We start from the raw sequence: 27,635 nt of genomic DNA, 5'->3' as shown, positions 1-27,635 counted from the left end.
GTTGAGTTCCCTTCTTACGTTTGTCCACTCACTCGTGTGTGTGTGTATATATATATATATATGTTGGGTCGTTGATGACCTCTTTCTAGCATATTAGATATCCACCTACTGGTCATCCCTTCTTATACGCATGTAGTACAATCTTTCTGAATTATCAGATTTTTATATGCTAGACCACTGGTTTTAAATTGAAATTAATATTCAATTTATCATATATATCATCATCATCATCATCGTCGTTGTTTAATGTCCACTTTCCATGCTAGCATGGGTTGGACGATTTGACTGAGGACTGGTGAACCAGATGGCTACACCAGGATCCAATCTGATTTGGCAGTTTCTACAGCTGGATGCCCTTCCTAATGCCAATATATATATATATATATATATATATATATGCAGTTTCAATATGTTCATGTCGTTACAACCTGATTATAATTCTGTTATACACATGTAATTTAAGGACAACTATTAATGTTGTCTGTTGTTTTGTTGTCTGCTGTGAATTAATGAAACTTGACCCTGAAGAGATGCAAGATCCCATATTCTTCTCTCAGACAAGAGTGAGTCGGGATCTTGCATTGAAATGTGCATAGGATAATAAACAAGTTTTACTATGGATTGCGTTATGGCTCTTATTTCAATTGATATGCACACAAAACGGTATGATAAACAACTTTTCATATGAGAATTTTGCTACGTTGATAACAGGTACAATAATTTTACCAACTATTTAGTAGAGATCTAAATATACATACATATATCATCATCATCATCGTTTAACGTCCGCTTTCCATGCTAGCATGGGTTGGACGATTTGACTGAGGACTGGTGAAACCAGATGGCTACACCAGGCTCCAGTCTGATTTGGCAGAGTTTCGACAGCTGGATGCCCTTCCTAACGCCAACCACTCAGAGAGTGTAGTGGGTGCTTTTACGTGTCACCCGCACGAAAACGGCCACGCTCGAAATGGTGTCTTTTATGTGCCACCCGCACAAGCCAGTCCAGGGGCGCTGGCAACGATCTCGCTCGAAAATCCTACAGGAGCCAGTCAGGCGGTACTGGCAACGGCCATGCTCAAAATGGTGCATCTCATGTGCCACCCGCACAAGAACCAGTCCAGGGGCACTGGCAACGATCTTACTTGGCTTGCCGGGTCTTCTCACGCACAGCACATTTCCAAAGGTCTCGGTCAGTAGTCATCGCCTCGGTGAGGCCCAATGTACGAAGGTCTTGCCTCACCACCTCAGCCCAGGTCTTCCTGGTCCTACCTCTTCCACGGGTTCCCTCAACTGTTAGGGTGTGGCACTTTTTCACGCAGTTATCCTCCTCCATTCTCACCACATGTCCATACCAGCGCAATCGTCTCTCTTGCACGCCACAACTGATGCTTCTAATGTTCAGCTTTTCTCTCAAGATACTTACACTCTGACAGGTATTCACATCCAACGGAGCATACTGGCTTCATTCCTTGCGAGCTTACGTATGTCCTCAGCAGTTACAGCCCATGTTTCACTGCCATGTAGCATGGTTGTTCGTACGCATGCGTCATACAGTCTGCCTTTTACTCTGAGTGAGAGTCCCTTTGTCGCCAGCAGGGGTAAGAGCTCTCTAAACTTTGCCCAGGTTATTCTTATTCTAGCAGCTAGATATTGCTGCACCTCTTATGTGTCCATAGCTTGCACCGGGTACATCTTATAGAGTTACTACCTACTCCTTTTCTACATACTGAGCAGGGCCATCTACCTGAAGGGGTTTGTGTTTTATCTACCTTCCTACTTATTAGGATTTTGGTTTTAGCTAGGTTGACTCTAAGGCCCTTCAATTCTAGACCTTGCTTCCACACCTGAAACTTCTCCTCTAGTTCTGATAGTGACTCCGCAATTAGGGCAAGGTCATCAGCATAGAGGAGCTCCCAGGGGCAACCTGTCTTGAACTCCTCTGTGATTGCCTGGAGGACTATGATAAATAAGAGGGGGCTGAGGACGGAACCTTGGTGGAGCCCTACCTCTACCCGGAATTCATTGCTGTACTCATTTCCAACCCTCACCTTACTGGCAGCATCTCTGTACATGGCTCGCACAGCTCTCACTAACCATTCTTCTATCCCAAGTTTCCTCATTGACCACCAGATAAGGGATCGGAGGACCCTGTCAAAGGCTTTCTCCATGTCAACGAAAGCCAGGTACAGAGGTTTATCCTTAGCTAGGTATTTCTCCTGCAACTGTCTCACTAGAAATAAGGCATCAGTAGTGCTTTTACCTGGCACGAACCCAAACTGCATCTCATCTAAATTGATTCGCTCCCTAATTAGTTGGGCTATGACCCTCTCTGTAACTTTCATAACCTGATCTAACAGCTTGATGCCTCTGTAATTATTTGTATCTAAAGCGTCACCTTTACCTTTGTAGCAGTTGACTATGATGCTGCTACACCAGTCATTGGGTATGACTCCTTCGTGTATCACCTGGTTCGTAATACGGGTGACTAGGCTATAGCCAACACTGCCAGATATTTTGAGCATCTCTGCAGTGATTCCTGATGGGCCGGGGGCTTTCCCGGTCTTCATACTCTTAATTGCTTTATCTACCCTGGTACTATCAACTCGGATAGCTGGTCCCTCTATTGGGTCGACATACGGCAGGCTCTCTTTCTCCCATTCATTCTCTTTATTAAGCAATCTATCGTAGTGGCATCTCCAGACCTCTTTCTTTGCATCCTCATTTAATGCAAGCATACCATCATCCATGCGAACACATTTCTCTCCTACAACATCACTATTCTCTCTCCTACACTGTCTTGCAACACGAAATACGTCGAGTCTTTGGTCCTCACGGCGCAGAACATTGGCAAATCTTTCCTTATCTGCTTCCCCTCTGGCTAAATAAACCTGTCGCCTAGCCTCCCTTCTGGCACATTGGTACAATTCCCTGCTACCACCGTTCTTCCAGTCCTTCCAAGCCTGTTTCTTTTGTCTAATTGCCCTGTCTACCTCCTTGTTCCACCACCACAAATCTGGTCGGTGGCTTTCAACAGGTTGTCCCGCAGAAATCTCCAATTGTCTTCCACGTTGTATGATGCTATATTCCCTTCTATTTCGTTAAATGCTTCAAGTATCTTGTCTCTAAGTCTCTGTCCGTTTGCAGGGTCTTTAAGCTTCCACACCCTTCTCCTCCAAGCCTGTCTAATTCTGGGCACCCATTTTGCCTTGATCCCAAAGTCGCTAACTACTAATCTATGTTGTGGGGTACATTCTTCGCCAGGGTAGGTTTTGGCATTTATAAGCCGCCCTCTTTCCCTATTTCTGGCGAGGATGTAGTCGATTTGGCTAGAGTGTCTGCCGGAGCGGTAGGTGACTAGGTGACTGGCAGGTTTCCTGAAGTTGGTATTGCAGACCATAAGATCGGTTGCATCACAGAACTCCAGCAGTCTGGTTCCCTCCTCGTTGCGGGAACCGAAGCCATAGCCTCCATGTATGCCATGGAAGCCTCCAGCACGACGTCCAACATGACCGTTGAAGTCTCCAGCCACAAAGAGAAGGTCCCTGTCACTCGTCGACGAGGTAGTTTGCAAGAGGGTGTCATAGAATTGGTCTTTCAGACCATCTGGTAGCCCCGGTTGAGGTGCATAGGCTGAGATGACAGTAGCTAATCTATGATGAAGCACTATTCTGATCTTAAGTACTCTGTCACTTACTCTAACGACCTCGATTACCTTATCCACCCATTTCTCCGCTAGAAGTATTCCTACGCCCCCGACCCCGTCAGTGTTCCCTGCCCAGAAAATCTTGTACCTGTGTTCTTTGCCTGTGAGGAACCTCCTCTCCATCTTACTTCCTGGATGCAGCACATATCTACGCGTCTCCGTTCAAGCATCTCAACAATTTCACCAGATCTACCTTTCAGCGTGCCGACGTTGAGAGTGCCAATCCTAACAGTATGGGTGTTGGGGGTGTGGGCCTGTAGCCTGGGAAGGGGAAAAGCAGTGTCGTGTACCTGAAAAGAAAACTTGCAATTGGATATATATATATATATATATATATATATGGTGTGTGTGTGTGTGTGTGTATACATATATATATATATATATATATATATACTCTTTTACTTGTTTCAGTCATTTGACTGCGGCCATGCTGGAGCACCGCCTTTAGTCGAGCAAATCGGCCCCAGGACTTATTCTTTGTAAGCCTAGTACTTATTCCATCGGTCTTCTTTGCCGAACCGCTAAGTTAAGGGGACGTAAACACACCAGCATCGATTGTCAAGCGATGCTGGGGGGACAAACACAGACACACACATATATATATATACATATACATATATACGACGGGCTTCTTTCTGTTTCCGTCTACCAAATCCACTCACAAGGCTTTGGTCGGCCCGAGGCTAAAGCGGAAGATACTTGCCCAAGGTGCCACGCACTGGGACTGAACCCGGAACCATGTAGTTGGTAAGCAAGCTACTTACCACACAGCCACTCATATATATGTATGTATGTATGAGTGTGTATATGATGACGTATGTGTTTTCTTTGTTTGTGTCCTCGCTTGATGTGAAAACGAAATTGGTTTTACCCAAGACACCTCGTTCCTCACCCCACCCAAAAAATAAATAAATAAAACAGAAAGGAAAAGTAAAACTGAAATTCATTTCGTAATAGAAAGTGAAAGTTTTCTTCCCGGAAGAAGAAAGCGAAAATAATTTTCTAGCAGAAAGTTATATATGGATGTGGGTGTATGTGTGTGCATATATATATATATATCTATCTATATATATATATATATATATAGCGATTAAGAGTGGTCAAATATATTTTTTGTAGTTTGGTAGAATTGGCTAATTTACTAAGAGGAATCGAAAGATTAAAACATACTCCGTGTGTGAAAATTAGGAATGGTTTGTCGTTTCGTTTGTTTAGACATCAGCACGTTTTTGAAAATATAAAACTAAGATCTTTGTATTGACCAATAACGGTACTCGATGGTGGCATTCACAGAATACTGAACGGGCTAAATATAATACTGGAAATGAATCGAAATAATTGCGTTGGACGTAGATAAAGAAAGTCGCCACGAATTGTTTGCTTTATCTTTTCTTGGAATTATCGACCGAGAAGTATTCTTCGAATTAAATGTACCACCCTTTACTTTCTGTGCCCACTCGCGCATGACATACACATATATAAACACACACACTTGCTCTGGGTTGTCTAAAAACAGTTTCATTTATAGGAGGTGCACGTGTTTAATTAGTCTCAAGGAACGTCGAAAAGGTAAGTAAATAAACTTCCAGATTTCCCAATATTTTTCATCATATTAACTGGATTATAATAATTTGGAATTATTCTCGAATAACAACACTAATATTATTTATAATTATCTTCACAAGTATTTCTCCATTTCTTTATTTTCTTCGTCCTCATTGCTTTCATTCGCGCTTCTATTTTTCTTTTCTTGTCTCAGGGCTGTTTTATTTTGTTAATGGTTTAAAAAGAGAATCACAAGTAAGTTGTCGATGATTATGGCTTTTAAAGGGTCAATATAAAAATTAGTTAATTAATTTAGTTGTTAATAGGAAGTTAGGAGACTTTACTACCGCTCGTTGAGAAGTTTATTATAAACCAGGAACTAGATTTCAGACCCTAATTAATGAAGACTTACAATAATATAGACCGTTCGTGAAAGCTACCTTTTTTTTGTCTTTGCTACCGCGTTAACAAGGTTGTAGCACTTTGCTACTTGTTTTAAAGGGAAGTTGAGAACTCAACAAGGTCCGGTTCGGCTTGTTAACTTGCTTATTGGCGACCGAGAGAACTTGTAATTAAACAAGGAAGTTATCTGAGGGTCGTGAGATGTGCTAAAAGCAACAGCTAAATCGCCCTCAACTTTTCTTTTCCAAAGTGAAACTATATTCAACACTATTTATGAATTTGTTTTTCTCACCATGATACATGGGATCTTTTTAAAAACCTTTTTCTGTTACTCAAACGAAAAATAAATGAATCTAAAAATTATTTTCCAAACTTCTCATTACACAAGCAAAAAATAATTTATAAATTTATTTCTCTTCGAAAGTCCTCCTCCGACCAGGAAAAACTTTTCCCCACAAATCTCTTCATAATCGATTCGTTGGTGCAAGTTTTTCTTCTCGTATTTAATACACATTTTTTTACACCTAATTACACTTTTTTTTCTGTTTGGTGGTTGAGTGTGAAAGTAAACATTAACCCAAGATCTCTCTCTCTCTCTCTCTCTCTCTCTCTCTCTCTCTCTCTCTCTCTCTCTCTCTCTCTCTCTCTCTCTCTCTCTCTCTCTCTCTCTCTCTCTCTCTCTCTCTCTCTCTCTCTCTCTCTCTCTCTCTCTCTCTCTCTCTCTCTCTCTATCTATCTATCTATCTATCTATCTATATATAGAGTAGGTAGCAGCGGGAAAGAAAGATTTAACTTGATCAATACGTTTGACATTACTATGTGAAATTCTGTTTAAGGCCTTCTGAAAAACTTTTGAAATTGTCAGTAAATAATCAAACTTGTTATATTTAGATCGCCTAAAATGTTTTATGAAGGCCAAAACTTGACTATGAAACTTCCACGTTGACAAGTTTGTGTAGATTACAAAAGTAAAACATTCCAAAATGTCTTCAATATTTTAGAGTTTAAAAGACTGCAAAATATCTGTTGGGTACCTCTTCGTTTCCACGGTTCAACGGAAGTATTTCACCTTTGAGATGAAAGTGTTTAGCTGGAAAATGAAAATCTTATGGAGTACCTGTAACAATTAGATATAGCAACTTCGATTTAGCAGAAACAAAAGAGTTTGTAGTTTTTAATACATGAGGTGTGCTGCTCACCATCATCAAAACTTTACTTTCATTATTGAAAACTTTTAATGGTGGCGTACTGGCAGAATCGTTAGCGCGTCGAACAAAGTGCTTAACACTACTTTTTTACGCTTTACGTTATGAGTTCCCACCTTACTGTCGTGTTTCATACTTTCCTACCACGGTAATTACAAAACTGAAAGAAAGAAAGAAAGTATTTCTCATATTTTCAATTAAACTTCGGCAGGGCGAAATTCTGGTGTCTGGGTTTGCTTAAATTCCTCTATTTACATAACATCGAGGTCATGTTGTCATTTTATTGTTAATAATATTTATATATACACACACACGCACATGTGGATGTCTTTATGTTTATTTTTGTCAAGTTGTTTGTATATAAACAATTTTAACATTAAACTGAGAAATTACTCAATACTCTTTAGTAGAACACATATATACTCAATTTTCACTACGAAAAGACTGATAGTGACTTCGGAGATAATGATTCTGAAAAAAATCTGTTTGTAAAATTTCAATTTTTCAACAAAAATAAATTAAATACCACCCCACTCCCATTTATGGCCTTCAAGCAGGCTACCCACATGCTAGAAATAACAGCCAAACATCCCACAAACTCTTTTTGGCACATGCGTACATTCTCTGTATCGAATGCTTTGGTGTATCAGTCTTTTGCTTTTCCCTTGGATAACATTGGTGGATAGGCTGGTTATGTCTCCGCCATGTGCGCCCTCTTCTTGTTCTCTTCTGATGGCTTCAAAATTTTTGGTTCCGATGGTGATGGAACATCGCCACTTGCTACGGTCTTGGGCTTGTTTCAAACAATTTAGGCGCAGTACACAGAAGTTGAAAATATACAACATTGAAAACATTAAAGACTATTTAAAAATAATAAAATTACTTTATTGCAGGTCCCATTTATTCCTTTGGTAACACGTGCTTTCCTTGGGTATAACTATTGTTTGATGCCCCAAGTTTTTGAAGGAGTTTGTGTTCATTCTTCCTTGTCCCGAATCACCAATTTCTCTAGCTTCTTCACTTCTTTCAGAATCTATACCCTGGAAAGTGTATCTCTGCAAAATTTTATCTATTGGAAAAAAAAAATTACTGATCCCAGTAAAGTTATTTATTATGGGGCATCAAACTGTAATTAAGACATTTCAACAGACTGTATTACTACTACTGTCAAAGCACCTTTGACCATCTTGCACGCGCGTGCGTGGGCTTTAAAATGAAACCAAACAATCAAAGGTGAATGTAAAAACTAACTTGGCTCTTTTGGATTTCCGAAACGAATAAACAAATGTTTAAAAAACAGCTGAATCATGTTCTTTCCTAACTTTAGTTTTCAAATTTGTTTCCTCAGTTTATGTTTAAACATCGTTAAACTTTAAAAAAAAAAAAAAAAAAAAAAAACTGGATGATCTTTCTTTTACGTAAATAGTTAGTTTTTAAAAATAAATGTTTTTAAAAAAAAAATTTTTTTATCACTGCTAACTAGAGGAAGGAACCCAGGTGTAAGCATTCTTTCTGCCCTAAATATATATTTTATGATAGCGTTGGCAATTGGAAACGGTAGTCCATTAAATTAGACAAATGTGCCCCCTGTCCCCGTTGAGTTTGTTTCCTCATAACTTCCAGGTGGTGCAATTTTTTCCAGGTGGGAGGTGGTTTCGGAAAATTTACACGAGTCAGTTTGTTTCTTCATATCTTTCAGAAAAAAGAGTAATTTGTAAATAAAATCTTGTACAGCTTTTTTTCAGAGTTGTGTAGATCGGATCATATCGGAATTTAATACGAAAAAAAAAATGGTGGACACTCGTTCATTCATTCACAGTGACACACGTCACGACGGTCTCTTATCGAAATATCACGTTTCATTTTCTAAATGTCTGGTGACGTGTCAGTATGTCGATGTAGTTAGTAGCCACCACCCCAATTGTTTTTTTCTCGTATTGAATTTTGGAAAGTATTTGTAGAAAATTATCCATTTTTCAGAAAGCTAGGAAGAAACAAAGCTCACTCGTTTCCTCCACAGCAAAATGAACAGCTGTGGACGACACTATCCCAAAGTTTGTATGCATAACACCAGTGACCACATGTGAACTTGTATTCTTACTGACACTCCGAACATGACATCTACCCCTCAGCATATTGAAACTTGACTAATAAGGAAGTCCTCATAATGTTCAATAATGGGACGTGTTCTCTTGTCAGAAAAAAGAATGGTTCTATATTTAAGAGATGAGGAATTATGTACATTATTTACATTTCTCGGATATTTGTCCTCATCTTGTTGTTAACACAACATTTCGGCTGATATACTCTCCAGCCTTCTTCAGGTATCTTGGGGGAATTTCCAACCTGGGTTCTCAGTCCTAAGGTATTTTTCCAATGTTGTTATTATAAGGAAATATTGATAAATCAGGTATAGCTGATCATGTATGGAAAAATGGAAACCACCTCCCCCTGTGGAATGAAGTTAAAATAATAGACAGAGAACACCACTGGAAAATACGAAAACTAAAAGAAGCAGCACATATACTAGGACACAACAACCTCCTAAGCAGACCGAGTGCAGATATGAACAGAATATAGGAAATGGTATTAAGGAAGGACAGGAAAATATTAGATTTATAAGCCCTAAAATTCACTCCATAATTGCCCATGGGCATATGGCATAGTGGTTAAGAGCACGGGCTACTAACCCCAAGATTCCGAGTTTGATTCCTGAATAATAATAATATCGGAAAAATACCTGAGGAACGAGAACCCAGGTTCGAAATCCCCCAGGGCACCTGATGAAGGCTGGAAGGTACATCAGCCAAAACGTGTTAACAACAAACAAGATGAGGACAAATATCCATCAAAATGTAAAAAGGAGAATACCGACATGGCCTTGACTATGCTAAATTATGTGAGTGGCAGCGCAAACAAAAGCCGAGAGGTGAATAAAGTTTTGTCTCTAAGCATGGGGAAAACAATAAATCAGCAACTGAACCACAAAAGATTTAGTGACGATGATGACAACAAAACCAATAATGAAAGAGTGAAACTTTTAAGAAAGATAAATGAAAAAAATTTTGAAGGAAATGCAGACATTACAACAGCCACTAAAAATAGCAAGGAATGCTGGAATGGGAATTTCTTTTGCTACAAGAAATCTGGAAGATTTCCTCATAGACTAAGAAAGAGTCAGCTTTGTCACACTCTGTGTCATGTTGAATCTCTCCAAGAATTACGATAAGGGTACATGTGTGTCTGTGGAGTGCTCAGCCACTTGCACGTTAATTTTACAAGCAGGCTGTTCCATTGATCAGATCAACTGGAACCCTCATCGCCATAACCAACGGAATACCATGCCAATGATGAATACGCTCCGTTCTCATTTAATCAGGCAGGCAAGGCAGTTTTCCTTTGCCTGGTGACTGGCGAAAGAGGCTGCCTGGTGGATGAGGCCGGAAGGAATTAGGACAGACATTTCTCTTTGACTTTTTCAAGTTTCACTTGAACAGGAAAGTGAGGGCAGAGACGGTGAATTTATTAAAAGAGGGGTGAAAGTTGCAAAAATGGTAAGAGTGGATGGTACCACTCTTAAGTGTAGATTTGTGAGTTTGAGAGAAGGAATTGGAGAGGGCACTTGTCTTTTGGAGATCTTGGATGGTGAGGTTCCTTGATTATCCCTCGAGGTCCTCCTGTATCAGGAGGACCCCATCACTCTCATTTTTTCTTTTTTTTTTTCCTCTTACTGTTGTATATTATGTATACTTCTAATGAACATCATCATCATCGTTTAATATCCTGCTTCCATACTGGGATGGGTTGATAGGGACCGGCCAAGCAGGAGCCTGCTCTGTTTATACTGCATATGCTTTTTCTTATCATTTCATTATATTTAAAATCTCAAATAATAGGTGCAGGAGTGGCTGTGTGGTAAGAAGCTTGCTTCCCAACCACAGAGTTCTAGGTTTAATCTCACTGCATGGCACCTTGGCCAAATCATCATCATCATCATCATCATCGTTTAACGTCCGCTTTCCATGCTAGTATGGGTTGGACGATTTGACTGAGGACTGGTGAAACCGGATGGCATCACCAGGCTCCAGTCTGATTTGGCAGAGTTTCTACAGCTGGATGCCCTTCCTAACGCCAACCACTCAGGGAGTGTAGTGGGTGCTTTTACGTGTCACCCGCACGAAAACGGCCACGCTCGAAATGGTGTCTTTTATGTGCCACCCGCACAAGCCAGTCCAGGGGCACCGGCACTGATCTCGCTTGAAAATCCTACAGGAGCCAGTCAGGCGGTACTGGCAACGGCCACGCTCAAAATGGTGCATCTCATGTGCCACCCGCACAAGAACCAGTCAAATGTTTTGTTCTATAGCCTTAGGCTGACCAAACCTTGAGTGGATTTGATAGACGGAAACTGTAAGAAGCCTGCCATATATATATCATCATCATCATCATCATCATCGTTTAACGTCCGCTTTCCATGCTAGCATGGGTTGGACGATTTGACTGAGGACTGGTGAAACCGGATGGCAACACCAGGCTCCAATCTAATTTGGCAGAGTTTCTACAGCTGGATGCCCTTCCTAACGCCAACCACTCAGAGAGTGTAGTGGGTGCTTTTACGTGTCACCCGCACGAAAACGGCCACGCTCGAAATGGTGTCTTATGTGCCACCTGCACAAGCCAGTCCAGGGGCACTGGCAACGATCTCGCTCGAAAATCCTACGGGAGCCAGTCAGGCGGTACTGGCAACGGCCACGCTCAAAATGGTGCATCTCATGTGCCACCCGCACAAGAGCCAGTCCAGGGGCACTGGCAACGATCTTACTTGGCTTGCCGGGTCTTCTCACGCACAGCACATTTCCAAAGGTCTATATATATATATATATATATATATATATATATATATATATACACGTGTGTGTCTTTGTATCTGCGTTTGTCCCCCACCATCACTTGACAACCAATGTTGGTGTGTTTACATCCCTGTAACTTAGTTGTTCAGCAAAAGTGACTGATAGAATAAGTACCAGACTTACAAAGAATAAGCCCTGGGGTCGATTTCTTAGACTAAAAAGCGGTGCTCCAGCATGGCCGCAGTGAAAAGACAAACCCCCTCATCCTCCGCCCTGATGGTAAATTATTGTTGTTGTTATTAAGGTGGTGAGCAGGCAGAATCGTTGGCAACCTGACAAAATGCTTGGAACACGAAGATGGAGGAAATACTGCTGAGTTCAAATTCCATCAAGGTCAGCTTTGCCTTTCATCCTTTTGGGGTCAATGAAAATAAGTACCAGTTGCAGACTGGGGGTCGATGTAATCAACTTACCCCCCCCCCCCCCCTCCTCCCCCCAAATTTCAGGCCTTGTGCCTTTCATAGAAACAATTATTATCACTTCTGCCTTGCCAGAGGTATTGTTTTCAGTTGTGTTTGTTTGCCCATGGACAAAATATCTCAAGACCTGTTGGATGGATTTGGATGGAACTTTCAGGGATGTTTGGCCTCTTGACTGGCATGAAATGATTAGATTTTAGGATCGATCCGGCCCCGGACAAGGATTCTGGATTATTTTTTTCTGTTCTTTTATTTAATTTTTGAGAGTAGTCTGGTTCATATTTAGTATTTTCGTTTGTGAGAGCAATCGAGTTTATTTCAGCTATTCTCGTTTAAAAAATCATCTCTGGGTAATCGTTGAGAAAATGTTGGCGTTGCCCTGGCGTAGGTTTGCGCTTTCTGAGTGCTCTTCTTATTATTAAGATGGTGAGCTGGCAGAACCGTTAGCATGCTGGGTGAAATGCTTAGAGGTATTTCGTCTGCTGCTACATTTTGAGCCCAAATTCCGCTGAGGTTTATTTTTGCCTTTCATCCTTTCGAAGTCGATAGATTAAATACCAGTGAAACACTGGGGTCACTGCAATTGACTAGTCCCCTCCCAACAAATTTTAGGCCAGGTGCCTCCACCAGAAAGGATTATTATTATTATTATTATTATTATTATTATTACTACTACTACTGCTACAAGAACTTTCCTTTATTTGTTTACTTTCAGATGGAAGATCTCATTGAAGTGAAGACTGAGCCATGTCCAGCAAAATCTGGTCCCATTGTTATCTATTCTTCAGAATCTTTTGGAAAAATGACTGTAATCTTCATTCCAAAGACTAAGGCAGTATTTACATTAATCGCATATGAGATTTACGACTCAATAGATGAGAAACTAAAGAATACACAGGCATTATCAGAGCAGATACATGAAAGTGAGTTAACAAAAGCATGAAGTGTTCAATATAGCAGTGAATTATTTAATTTCATTTTCCAATTTATATATAAACTGCTTCCCTATCTGTTCTAATTAACCCTTTCGTTACCAACCTGGCTAAAATTGGCACTGAGTATAAATGTTTTGTTTTCATAAGTTTTGAATTAAACTCTTCCAACTCTTTACTAAATTCATTGTTATATTTAAAATTAATAGAAAGAAAGAAACACAGAGCATCTCAACAGAAATATGGTAACAAAAGGGTTAAAATATATAATAGAGAAACAATTCTTAACCTTTTCATTACCAACCTGGCTGAAACCACCTCTGGCTCTGTTGTACAAATGTCTTGTTTTCATAAGTTTTGAATTAAACTCTTCCACCAAACCTTAGTCACAATTTATGTTCCTAACACTAGCTTAATGATAACTAAGTTATTTTACTAAATTCTTTGTTATATTTAAAATTAATTGAAAGAAACACAGAGCATCTCAACAGAAATACAGTAACAAAAGGGTTAATGTTGCTGGTAATGTTGATATGTTCGAATTAATGTTACTGGTAAACAAGGGATATTTGTGTGTGTGTGTGCACATGTATGCATATATGTGTGTAGAGATGATAAACACTGAAAATGTATGGAAAATAGAGTCCATCAACTGCCAGGGGGTGGCGGGGCAAGCTAGAGGCAGTAGATAGCTTCCATTATCTAGGTGACCAAGTTTGTAGTGGAGGTGGATTCTCTGAGAGCATAGCTGTGAGAATAAGATTAGCCTGGGCGAAGTTCAGTGAAACATGGACTGTGACAACAGAGGACATGCGTAGGCTTGAAAGAAATGAAGCCAGTATGCTTCGATTGATGTGCAATGTCAGTGAATGTTCAACAGAGTGTGCACAAGAAACAACTGCGCTGGTATGGTCGTGATGCATATGGACGAGGATTGCAGTGATCTCTAATTGTGGAGGGAATCTGTGGAAGAGGTAAACCCAGGAAGACATGGCAGGAGGTGGTGAAGCACGATCTCGTTCTCTCTCTATTTATCTATCTATCTATCTCTCTATGCGCTTATTTATTTACCATTGTGGTTTTTCAAAATATCCATCCATTTATTACTGTATAACTGTTTCAACCAATACATCAAAAGGTTTTCGCCACGTTCTGGTAAACATGTCGTAAAGAGTTGTTTCCCCTTGCACGATCTAATACTCGGAGATTTTTTCTCTTTTAGTTAATGGTGCAGTTTTTCCTTTCTTTTTCTGAGTGTTTGTTATTGATGGTACTATGAACATTGGTGTTGAGACGGCTGAAGTGCAGTGATCAGTCCATGGCATTGGAGAGCATAAAGATTGAAGTTGTAGTTGAGAGAAAGTTAGCAGACCGGAAGCCATCTTTATATTGGAAAAGAGTTACCTGTCACCTGATGATTCATGCTGGGCATCAAGACGCTAACAATTTTGACTGATGCTCAATGCTCCGTGAACAGGGTAAAGGCTGTCAGACATGACATGAACGTCATGGAAACCAAGTGTCCCCTCACCCCCCCAAAAAAACTGTTGGTCTTTGAGCGTCTCCAGTAGGGCTGATGTCATGTTGCCCCACATCTTTCAAACAGAACCTTAGGCTATGTGAAGCTGCTGGAGATTGTGGTCAAATGCTTGCTGAAGCGGGTTGTTGCTGGAAGGTCATATATGTGTGGGGGATGGTTCTGTTCCTTGTCATACTTGTGGAGAGTCAAAAGTGGTTGTCAGAATTTCTGTGAATTCACTGGCCCCTGCCCCCTAATTTACCCAGTGTCAATCCCATGGATTATTATGTGTGGGGCAGGATGAAGAAAGACACAAACTGCAATACCAAGATCGAAGAGGTATTCGAAGATCTTCCTAGTGAGGAACATATGTGCCAGCTTCCAGAGCCATCTCGAAACTGAGGTTGGCTATTTTGTGTAAACTGTTATCTCCCAGCCATAATTTAGTTGATATTTTGGGATTTTCAGATTTATGTTTTCTTTTCCTTTCATGTAAAATTCCAAATTTTGCATGAACACCCTGCTTTTCACCAAAACCACCTTATTGCTCCCTCTCCTTACATCTCCCTTCTAAGTTGCCTTTCTTTTCAATCCTCACAACACATTCTCTCCTGAGTTACCCAACATTCTTACCTATCCACCCATCTTTACACCTGTAGAATGTCATTCTTTCCTTCCTTGTTTCTGGCCACTTAACCATCTACTCTCTGCCTATCTACACCATTCGCACTTCTCTTCCTCCACAACACCCCTACACTCCTTTTTGCCTTTCCCTCTCACCTCCAACACCTTTAATGACTCCCTCTGAATTCCTAACCACCCTTGTCAATGGCTCTCTTTCCCCTTTCCCTCACACCTGCCCATACTCGTGCCTTATAATGTTAGATGGACCCTATGCCTGCCGCTCCTTACACAATCAACCTCCCTTTCAACTTGATCCCTCTTTTCTCAGTATCCCATTTCAGTAATCCTTTCTCTCAGCCCTTTCCTCTTATTTCTTTACTGCCCACAAGGGGCTACACACAGAGGGGACAAACAAGGACAGACAAAGGAATTAAGTCGATTATATCGACCCCAGTGTGTAACTGGTACTTATTTAATCGACCCCGAAAGGATGAAAAGCAAAGTCCTTTCCTCTAACCATCCTTCATCCTCCCACAGCTCTTCTTTTCTACTCTAGGCACAAGGCCCAAAATCTTTGGGGAGTGGGGGGCAGTCGATTAGATCAACCTCAGTACGCAACTGGTACTTAATTTATCGATTCCAAAAGGATGAAAGGCAAAGTCAACCTCAGCGAAATTTGAACTCAGAACTTAGCGACAGCCGAAATATTGCTAAGCATTTCGTCCAGCGTGCTAACGTTTCTGCCAGCTCACTGCTCCTTTCTATTCTTCCTGTTATAGAGGCTACTTTAGCACCTTAGCCTTGCAAGTCCTAAGAGAACCAGTTATTAGTACTGGTACCATGTAAAAAGTACCCAGTACACTCTGGTGTTAGGAAGGGCATCCACTCATAGAAACCATGGTAGGGCAGACATTGGATCTCAATAGTGTCCTTGAACCCATTGGATCTCATCAAAGCTACGTCTGTACTCAGTATTATTGAGTACTGGCATAATACTCAATATTGTTGAGTATTATGCCAATACCAGATTGCAGTCTGGTGCAGCCACTGGCTCTCCAGACCTCAGTCAAACCGTCCAACCCATGCCAGCATGGAAAATGGATGTTAATCGATGATGATGATTGTTGAGAAAGGTGATTGTCCATGTAAGCCGTATTTATTCTGAGTTTGAAATTTATGTTCCACTTTAGGGTTGATGAAGCATACCTGTTATATATTTGGGTCTTTTCAATGTATTTGTGGTTTTGTTCCTTTTTTTTTTTTTTTTTTTTTGTATGAAATCTTCCCTTATTTACAGATCCTGTTAAAATAACATGCAACATCCCAGTGGATAACAGCACAAGATTCTATGAGGCCAAGTTTCTGATAACTGGTGTGAAAGGGATTTCTTTTAATGTATCAAAGACAGTCGTAGTCATTTTTGTGGATAAAGATATGAAATCTCTGGAACCAGCTGCACCGTATAAACCAGTAAAGTTGCCAGCGTTGAATTTCTCTTGTAAAACAGTCAAACTTCCTTGGGGAAAAAATAGGTAAGTTGTCGGTTTTTAAAAAAATTTATTTATTCAACATCATCATCATTATTATTTAATGTCCACTCTCCATGCTGACACAGGTTTCTATTGTTTGACATGGTCCCTTGAGTTAAAGGACCACGTCGTGCTCCATTGACCCCTTTCACATAGTTTCTGTGGTTGAATACCTTTCCTACCACTCGGCATCCATATTCCCCACTCAAATCTAATGCTTACTGATTCAAATTATTTTTAATTGCTCGTGCAACATCTTGTATTGGGTTGGTGCATAATTATTGCGGCTTTTTTTTTCAACAAATTTTACTCAACAAAAACAATAATAATATTTAACAAAAACGTCTTTAAATGACCGTCTGACCATCTGCCAAGCAAATGGAAAGCAGTCATTGAAATAGATGGTGAATATGCTCCGGAATAATCATTTAAAGATGTTTTTTTTCAATAAAATCTGTTGAAAAATTATTATAATAATAATGCGCCAACCCGATAGCTTTGAGATTTCAGTGGTGTTTATTTATTTAAAAAAAATTTTATCTAGTTTCAGCTCACAAGCTGTGGCCATGCTGGAGCACTGCCATTTGGTGTTGCTACATAATGTTACTTCAGCAATTTACATTTGGTGCATGAGAGAGTTTGATGCAGCTGCACCTCCTGTCGTGAAGTTGGTTCATCTGGGACACTTGACAGGCTTCCAGCTTTATTTTGAAGACCCCCTACATCCACCCCATGCAGGTCCTTTGGGAGGATATTGAAGAACTTTGGACCTCTGAAGCCCAGGCTATTGCAGTATCTTGTCCTACGATGGCAAATTTGGAGTCCTTGGCACTATGCAGTGGCGCCCAGTTCTAGTTCTTGTGTAACTCTTGATGCCAAAGTTTGGGACAAGTCCTTCCCGGATTTTCCAGATGTATATTATGGCATATCTTTCTCGCCTACGCTCTAAGGAATAGAGTCTTAATCTCTTGAGTCTTTCCCAACACCTTGATTAAAATGCAAAATGCAAATGGTGTCAAAAATGCTCAGTTTTGTCTACTTGACATTCCATTCTAATGATTTGAAAATAGACAAAAATCAATGAAATAAAAAAATCAAAACACCATCTTCTAGAGCAGAAAATTCTCTTTCAAATAACATAAAACATTTTGCCATTGCATTTTATTTAAATTTGAAAGAAGTTGCTCAGGAATTATTCCTCAACCCAATATAACTGAAGGAGAACACAGGAGACAGAGAGAGGGGGGGTGATTTTTAAGGTATGGTGATGAGAGGGGATAAAGTATAATGAGAGGAACTAATTTATAGTTATGAAGGGGGGTGGTAGAGAGAATAACTGAGTAGATACTGTTGGTGGAAAGAATAGAGAAGGGGGGGAGAGGAGGAGGAGAGTGCTTTGGGTGAGTAAAGGATGGAATTTGCGAAGAGGAGGGAACGAGAAAGAGAGAGAGGGAGCCTTTGAAGGAAAGAGAAGTGTGGGAGAGGGGGTCATGATGTATAGATCAGTGAGGAGAAAGTGATGAGGATGTTGAAGTAATAGAGAAACTGTGGAGGAGGAAGGCAGTGATGGATGATAGTGTGCTGCAAGGTGGGCACAGGTACAGTGATGTGGATGGGCCAAGCCATCCACTTCTTCTACATTGGTCTTGTGAAAGATGGAGGAGGCAGAATGATGGTAGGGACATGCTCTCTACATGAAAATGATGCAAAGAGGTTGGTGTTTACCTTGATGAAGTCATAAGAAACTAAAAAGCAAAACAAATCGCCACATCAAAGCCGCAGGTGAATGTTACTGCTAGTTTAACCCCAGGCCGATTCTCCACCAGCTGGTTTTCGGTGCAACACTCACTCTGCACCCATTATATAGTGGAGAAACTCCCTTTAGGGAAGTGTTTCAGCCCTTAACTCCTGACACTCAGGGTGGGGGGGCACATCCGGGTCATGACTCCTGGATGTCCACCTGCTGTCCAATTTAGTACGCCTTTGGTGGGATTCTTTTCTATGGTTTCTAGCACTGCTGTGATGTGTGCTAGAGCCCTGAGAAGGGCTAAGTACCCGTTTCCAGCTGGGTACACTAGTGAGTACTCAAATGACCCAGGTGTGAGGGTTCTGTTTTCTCACAGTCCCAGCAGGATTCGAACCCGGATCGCTGGCTCCAGCGGCACAGGCCTACATGACTATGCCAATCTAGCACTCGCTTGAATTGTGGAAAATTAAGATGTATGAAGTTAGTCTTTGTTCCTCCGAGACCAGATCCAACTTGAGGCCTTCTCCACTGCTTCTCTCATGGCCTTCAAGTTTCTAGTCCTGCTTCTTCCAGAGATGGACAGCTGTTTCATGAAGCTGTAGGCAGATGAGCCTACAAATCCCCTGACACCAACCTCGACTGTGGAAATTTTGGTTTTGAATTCAGAGTCACTCAGGTCTCTGGCCAAGTCGGCCAGCTGGTTTTCGGTTCAACACTCACTCGGCACCCTTGATATACAATATATTGTTTGCAGGAGGAGCAAACCCCTACTACCCTCCAGCAGCTAACAGGATTGTGGGACTGACCCAGTTTTGACCGGTTTGGCTCATCTTCAGCCGCAAGCACCTGTGCACTGGAGTGATGGCTAACATCCACTTCTGCCAGCCATGTATTGTAAACAAAGTGACTCTCGGTTACTGATTTGCAACAAGCAAAATAAATTGTTGTAAAATCTCAAGAAGAGAATAGAGTATTAACATATATTTAACCCTAACCTTCTTAGGTTTACAGGTGACAAATTCTTGGTCTGTAAATGGTTATCATTTTCTTGAAATAATCAGATTGAACTCATCAAACCATTTTAGTATTTATGATTTGTATTTCTGTGTCTGCCATCTTTTTGAGCATGTAGGGCAACTGAATCACAAGTGAAAATAGGTTGGGGGGAAGAAACTGTGTGGAAGTCTGCCAGCTGAAGTGTATCTGTTCTTGTTAGTGGATCTAATCTGTCATTCCATTTTATGGCTGTCCTTGGAGGAGTCCACTTTGTTTGACGCCACCACAAAGTGGCACATTCCACTCAGCTGCAGACATTTGGGCCTTATTTCTGGTGTGGGGGTAACGTAGCTGATGTAATTCTTTGGTAAGAATGCAGTGGCATGGTCTCTGCTGCAGACTTTTCCTTGGAAGCATTCAGAAGCAGACATGAAATCATGATTTTTTTCTTTTTTAAATTTTTTTCTTTTGTTCTCTCCAGCCAAAGAAATTATTTGTTTTCATGTTTTAAATTTTTTAATATTTCATAATATTTTGTAGAGGTCTGCCCGAGAAACATTTCACTAATGTCAGAATTGCTGCGAAACGACGCACAATTGACAGCCGTCTTCATGATATGTGCAAGGATAGCTTATTAAGAAATTGGTGAGTTATTATTGCTGCTGCTACTACTACTACTGTTGTTGCTGTTGTGTAAGTCAATCATGATCAAATAGTCCTATGGTGAAAGGTAGTCCAGTCATGACCAGCCCATCAATTCAATAGATATCTAAAACTACATTGTCATGTGCCCTTCTTTGTATAGACAGGGGTAAGATTATTATTATTATCATTCTTTTCATCTCAGGCTTTGTTGGAACTCCTGGAGTCTTGCATGCATAGCAGGTTTGCTGCATGCAGCCTACAGTACCATGCTGTCTGTCCTTTTCAACTATCCAAAACTTTTCTCATTATTCTCGTCGGTGGTGGCAAACTCTGTTGTACTCTTTCACAACAACTTTCTTTCACTCTTTTTTTCTGTTTCTGTTGTACCTGTAATTCAAAGGGGCCAGCCTTGTCACACTCTGTGTCATGCTGAATCTCCCCCAGAACTACACTGAAGGTACACATGTCTGTGGAGTGCTCAGCCACTTAAAACATTAATTTCATGAGCAGGCTGTTCTGATAAGGCGGCAAGCTGACTGAATCATTAGCATGCCGGGCGAAATGCTTTGCGGTATTTCGTATGTTTTTACGTTCTGAATTCAAATTCTACCAAGGTCAATTTTGCCTTTCATTCTTTCAGTGTCAATAAATTGCTTGCTGGGGTCAATCTAATCAATTGCCCCCCGCCCCAAAAATTTCGGGCCTTGCGCCAAGAGTAGAAAAGAATATTGTACTGGTCAAGTACTGGCACCAAAGTAATGACCTTATCCCATCCTCCTATATCCTAAAACTGCAGGCTTTGTGCCAGAATGTGAAACCATTATTATTATTATTATTAGTTTTTTCCTCTTGCATCAATTTTGTTTCCATTTCTTGCCGAGTGTCTTCTCAACACCTAGGGCAAAGAAGCTCACCTTGTACATTGATAAGCCACTAAAATAAATGCACCAGATTGTTCATCATCACTGTCATTATCAATTGATGTCTGTTTTCCATGCTGGCATGGGTTGAACAGTTTGGCAGGAACTGGCAAGGCCAGGAGCCAGACCAAATTCCAGTCAGTTTTGGTATGGCATTCTATGATTGAATGTCCTTCCAAATGCCAACCACTTTACAGAGTGTACTGGGTGCTTTTTTTGTAACACCAGCACCGACGGGATCACCAAGAACCTTGTAAAACAAAACTTCTCAACTGGGTGGAGGGGGGGAGTATTGTCCATTTACAACATCAAATAAAATAATGTAAAAGAGAAATTTTTTTTTTTACTTTTTCAGTCCAGTGTTAAGTAAAGTCTTGACTCCTGAGAATTATGTTGAGAAAATGAAACTGATGATTGATCTCTGCTTAAAAACAGAATATTCCAATGTAAATATGGTATTAAATAGCTATTATAACATCAGTTTTGTTAGAGAAGACGACAAGACAGATATCTTTGAATTTGAGGTAAGATTTAGGTTTCTATGCCCAATTATTGATTAACCTTTTCCTTACTAACCCAGCTGAAACTGCCTCTGGCTTTGAGTACAAATGTCTTGTTTTCATAAGTTTTGAATTAAAATCTTCCACCAAACCTTAATCATAATTTATGTTCCAAACACTAGCTTAATGATAACAAAGTTATATTTAAAATTAATTGAAAGAAACACAGAGCATCTCCAAGTCTTTTTCTGTCCACCAATTCTGTACTGCCATTTGTTATCTCTTCCTTCAACTCCAGATGCTCATGTTTACCATTGACCACCCCTCCACCCTTGTTCATCATTCACCTCTACCCCATCTCCCACCAACTGTCACTCTCGTCTCACATTCTTTCATACTTATCCACCCATTTGTCTCGATCTTTTCTTCTCATCCTCTTTCCATTCACCATTTGTATCTTCACAGTACTCCCAGACACCTCACCCCCCTATCCTTACCTCTGTTCCCAGTTACTCCCACCCACATTCATCTATATGAGGCTGGGTGACCATCTATCTCCTCTGTAGCACAAACATGTTTCTACCCCTTTTATCATCATCATCATCATTGTTTAACATCCATTTTCCATGCTGGCATGGGTTGGATGGTTTGACTGGGGACTAGCAAGCCAGGAGGCTGCACCAGGCTCCAATCTGATCTGGCAAAGTTTCTACAGCTGGATGCCCTTCCTAATGCCAACCACTCTGAGGGTGTAGTGGGTGCTTTTTACGTGCCACCCGCACTATTGAAGTTTCCAAACACTGAACAGAATTGTGAACCCTGCTTCATGCTGGGGTGCAAGGGGTGGGCAGAACAGTTGCATGTCTACCCCTTCATTTATTGTGGAGGGGCAAAGGTAGGTGGAGAGAAAGAAAACTGATGGGTAGGAGCTGCAAAACAGATAATAATGACCAGGTGACCCCACAAGATGTGTAGAAGTGGATGGGTGGGAAGGCGGCGAGCTGGATGAAATGCTCAGCCATATTTCATCTGTCTTTAAGTTCTGAGTTCAATTTCTGCTGAGGTCAACTTTGCCTTTCATCCTTTTGGGGTCGATGAATTAAGTACCAGTTGCGTACTGGGGTCTATCTAATTGACTGCCCGCCCCCCCCACACAAAACAAATTTGGGTCTTGTGCCAAGAGCGGAAAAGAAGTGGATGGGTAGGAGGTAAGCTGCCAAAATGGGTAAGGTTGAAGTGTGGATGAACAAAAAAGAAAACCATGGAGGGAGGGGGAAGATAGAAGGATGCAGAATAGTGGGAGCAATGAGCAGCAGGAAGAGTAAAGGATATAGGGTCACTGGGGAGGGGAAGGATCAAAGGGAAATTTATGATTGGGTTGTGTGTAAGAACCTTTCTTCCTCTCTCTCTCTCTATCTCCATCCTATCCCCTCATCAACAATCATCTAGCTGGTTTCTCTCTCTCATTCTCTTCCATTACTCTTTTCACCCCCATTTCTCCACCTACATGCTCAATTCGGCCCTTCTTCTCCCCCCCCCCCCCATTCCCACCCTGTAAGTTCCTCTCGTTCTGTTTGTCACACACACATTTATAGTAATGAAGGCGTTTTGTCTTATGCGACAGAGCCACTGGCACAATAAAATGCAAGGACAAGATAACTTCTGTAGTGTTGGTGCCATGATAAAACACATCCAGTTGACTCATGGTGTGTTTGGTGTTAGGAAGGACATCCAGCTGTAGAAACCATACCAAACATGAAGTGTATGAGTGAGATTCCAACCCATTAAGAAGGGTTGGAATGCTGAATAAGAACTGATCTGGATCATGCCAAGCCATCCAGCATCGTGCCAGTACACATAAAATGATGAGGATGATAAATTATGTAAATTCTAAATATTTTTGCAGAATCACTATCGACTAAACATCTCAAAATGAAAATACAATATAATAAAATATGAGAATAAAATAAAACTCTGTCATCATCAGTGCCAACCATCTTTGATATTAGTGTTTTCCTCACTTCACTCTATTATCATCACTCTCATCATCATCATCATCATCATCATTACTGCTCTCTTTGGCATAATTAATTTTCAAATGTTTTCTCAGATGAACACAGATGAACTATATGTGGGTGCTTTCCTCTATGTCTATGAGAGGGATGGTGATTCTGTATCCCCTATCCGCTACGAAGGAAGGGTAAAAGATTTGAATTCAGACTTTGCTACACTTGAATTCCCTAAAAAGTAAGTTTATTCTTTCTGTTTTCGAGTTTGGAATGGCATTTAGCAGCAGATAACTAGTTGATCGCATAAAGAGGCTGATTTTTTCAGAAGCACAACTAAATCTCACTGAAATTACTGTGTAGCATTTTGTAAAGTGAGTGACAAATTGGATAATGTAGTCCAAGATAGACAATCCATGAAAGGAGGACAGAATGGTCAGGGTTGAGGAAACAACTGCTTCTTCACAAACTAAGAAGATTGTTTCCCAGCCAACAGGTTTCAGGTTCAGTCCCACTGTGCAGCATTCTGGCTGCCTTATACCATAGCCCCAGGCCAAACAAAGCCTTATCGTTAGATTTGGTTGAGAGAAACTGAAGGAAGTGTACAGTGTCTGTGTAATGAAAAGTTTCAAGGACCCAAAATTGTTTTTCTCCATGTGGTGAATCTATAATATAATTGATATATATAAACGTCTTTTGGACCGAAAAGTGACTAGTGACGAGAAATGGGTTCTCTATAGAAATGTCCAGTACCAAAGACAGTGGGTAGGGAAAGGAAAAACACCAGCACTCCAGGCTAAAAAAGATCTTCACCCACATAAGGTGTTATCGTCTGTTTAGTGGGATACAAAAGGTTTAGTCCACTTTGAACTTTTAAACTCAAACCATACAATAACAAAGGAGATCTATTGCGGGCAGCTTAAGTCCGCACTAGAAGGAACACAATCATTTTTGGTTTCAAGACGAAAGGTGTTCTTCCATCAGGATAATGCTCGGCCACATCCAGCGACATTCCAAAGGCTGGAGCAGTTTGACTGGGAAACAATGCCCCACCCACCACATTGCCTCATCTGATTATCATTTGGACTTAAAAATATGAATTCTGTAGATGAGGTCAGAACTGTACTGGAGGAATATTTTTCATCACAGACAAGTGAATTTTGGATGATAATAAGTTCTGAGGTGAATTTGTTCAACTAAAACCTTTCAAGTCAGTGACCCAGCATGGCCAGAGTCAAATGACCAAAAGAAGTAAAAGAAAAAAAAAGGCTACATATATACATAGGGTAAAGAGTAAAGAGCCCTTTTGTTCATGACTGACCATAGGATTGCTCCTAGAAAGTTCCCCTCTTAGGCACAAGTCTGGGCAAGGTTGTTTATGGAAGACCAGTGATCGCCCGTGCGTACCAGCTTCTCTTCACCACGCCACTGATGTTATCCAAGGGAAAGGCAAAGGGGCCGATACAGCTTGGCACCACTGATGTCGCAACTCATTTCTGCAGCTGAGTGAACTGGAGCAACATGGAATAAAGTGTCTTGCTCAAGAACACAACACACAGCTCGGTCGAACTCACAACCTCGTGACTGAGAGCCCAACGCTAGAATTTATGCTTCATATGCAATCAATGCATTTGAGCAGTATGCATTATGAGCACATCAGCAATAGAAAAATACACTCACTAATTGGCTTGTTAGTGGTTGACAGGTTTTATTACTTAGGGAATATAATTAGCAAGTGAAGTGTTTTCTTTGAAAGTAAAGTAGCAAATGTAAGAAAGGGTTGGAGAAAATTGAAGGTAACAAAGTTTTTTTTTTCCCCCTTCAAAGTGAGGGAGGGTTAGGGGGTAGACTGCAATGCGAGGAAGAAAAGTGTTTGGGTAGGGAGATGGGGTGGCCATCTGTGTGAAGAAGTGTCAATCATTTAATGCAGGTGGAGATTGCAGAAAGACATGGGATGGAGTGATGGAAAGTTACCTGAGGAGCTTCATGGAACTTCACAGGGGAGATGACAAAGAACTGGAATGACTCTCAATATCAGGTTCTGAAAAAGACCTGACCCCTTTAGCAATACTGAGTTCAGCAAGTGCTGTACATATATATGTATATATGCGTGTGTGTGTGTGTGTGCACACAACTGATCCCTCTGCCAAATTTCTTCCTTAAAACAGCTTCCCACCCTTCATCTCACTGACTGCAGCTCTTTTTTTTTTTTTTTTTTTTTTCGTTATCCACCCTTCATCCATTAACATGATTCTCTCCGTTTATCACCTGGTTTACTATACGGGTGACTATGCCATAACTGACACTGCCGGATATTTTGAGCACCTCTGCAGTGATTCCTGATGGGCCGGGGGCTTTCCCTGTCTTCATATTCTTAATTGCTTTATCTACCAAGGTACTGTCAATTAGGATAGCTGGTCCCTCTGTTGGGTCGACATTTGGCAGACTATCTTTCTCCCATTCATTCTCTTTATTGAGCAACCTTTTATAGTGGCGTCTCCAAAACTGTCTCTTTGCAGCCTCGTTTACATATATATGTACATGTGTGTGTGTGTATGTATATAGTGGTGTGTTTGTGCCTGTTCCACTACCATCGCTTTGCAACCAATGTTGGTATGTCTACATCCCCTTAATGTAGCAGTTCGGCAAAAAGAGACCAATAGATTAAATACTTGGCTTACAAAGAATAAGTCCTGGGTTCAATTTGTTCGACTAAAGGCAGTGCTCCAGCATGGTCGCAGTTAAATGACTGAAACTAGTAAAAGAAAAACGGAATATTAAAATGCTTCACACCTTCCACAACCGCTCCCCGTATTTTGATAAACTGTTTTTATAATTGCTGTTTCTGTGTCATCCTCCACAGATTTCTCCAGATATTCAATCCAGATAAGGAATTTTATCTCCATTATGAACCAACCAATTTTAATGCTTTCATGATGCATGCAGCACTGGATTTGATAGAAAGAGAAAATTTTGGAGATGTTATATTTCCAAAAGGGATAATACACAAAAGCCATGAAGATTCCTTGAAATTAAAGTAAGTTTTTTTTTTTTTTTGTTTTTTTTTTTTTTTGAGAATGTTGTGTGTTGATCAGGGCTGTGGAGGCAAACAATTAAGGGTTAGCTGGATTCGGTAAAACTATGCCGACTCCGACTCACAATGTCTTTGTTCTTTAATATAAACCAGTTCTAACCTATAGGCCTACTCAAAGTACAAACGTATGCATATTCTTTGAGATATGTAGACCACAATCACTTAATTACATAAAGAGGAGTCGGAGTAGGAGTCAGAGGTGCCAATAGTAGAGGAGTCAGAGAGAACATTCTACAATTTTCCCATCTATATTTTGTGGTTCTGATTCTAATTTCTAGAATATGCATGTCTGGGTTTGGCTGTTGCTCTTGCCAGCAACTTACTGTTGGTCAAATGGCAGGAGTAGAGACCATCTTGACATCTCTTTCTCTTCTGTTACCAATGCTACACCCACGTCCTATGCTGGTGCGACAGAAAAAGCACCCAGCACATCCAGCAAGGTGGTTGGCGTTAGGAAGGGCATCCAACCTTAGAAACCATGCCGAATGTAGTCTGGTGCATCTCTCTGGTTTACCAACTCCTGTCAAACTGTCCATTCTGTGCCAGCATGGAAAAATGGACATTAAGCCTTTTGTTACCGCATTTATGTTGAGATGCTCTGTTTGATTATTTTAAATATAAAGAATTTTGTAAATTAACTGGATTTGATTGAACATTTTTCTGAAATTTTCGTTGTGTCTTGCAACTTTTTCAATTGTTGAGAGACAAGAATTGAAAAGGTTGCAAGATGCAACGAAAATTTTAGAAAAATAAAAAGGAAATAAGTGGAAATTGTACCAACGAGTGTGTTAAATTATAAGGCACCAAAAGAGAATGTCTCTCCCCAGATACAACAGTATACATATATATATTCATATGTATGTATGTATGTATATATGGAGGCGCAACGGCCCAGTGGTTAGGGCAGTGGACTCGCAGTTTTGATTCCCAGACCGG

General features: G+C 40.7%; 1 protein-coding gene across 2 annotated transcripts in view; it reads left to right on the top strand.

Moving 5' to 3' along the window:
• The first annotated feature begins 5,210 nt into the window (after nucleotides 1–5,210).
• Nucleotides 5,211–27,635, top strand: part of LOC106874311 (putative RNA helicase mov-10-B.1) — a 50,472-nt gene continuing 28,047 nt past the window's right edge. The window contains exons 1-8 of one of the 2 annotated variants that reach the window (XM_089365400.1): nucleotides 5,211–5,275; nucleotides 12,013–12,101; nucleotides 12,903–13,110; nucleotides 16,560–16,794; nucleotides 20,075–20,179; nucleotides 21,455–21,623; nucleotides 23,710–23,846; nucleotides 26,469–26,642. In XM_089365400.1, coding sequence (XP_089221526.1) covers nucleotides 12,066–12,101; nucleotides 12,903–13,110; nucleotides 16,560–16,794; nucleotides 20,075–20,179; nucleotides 21,455–21,623; nucleotides 23,710–23,846; nucleotides 26,469–26,642 — 1,064 coding nt within the window. In that variant the 5' untranslated portion in view covers nucleotides 5,211–5,275; nucleotides 12,013–12,065. The remainder of the gene's footprint in view (nucleotides 5,276–12,012; nucleotides 12,102–12,902; nucleotides 13,111–16,559; nucleotides 16,795–20,074; nucleotides 20,180–21,454; nucleotides 21,624–23,709; nucleotides 23,847–26,468; nucleotides 26,643–27,635) is intronic. The other variant, XM_089365407.1, reaches the window with a different exon arrangement.

This window comes from Octopus bimaculoides, chromosome 1 (assembly GCF_046866305.1).
Source record: "Octopus bimaculoides isolate indiv1 chromosome 1, ASM4686630v1, whole genome shotgun sequence".
In the NCBI taxonomy this organism is placed as follows: Eukaryota; Metazoa; Mollusca; class Cephalopoda; order Octopoda; family Octopodidae; genus Octopus; species Octopus bimaculoides.
Note: the sequence above shows the minus strand (reverse complement) of the source record. Positions and strands in the feature narration are given on the sequence as shown.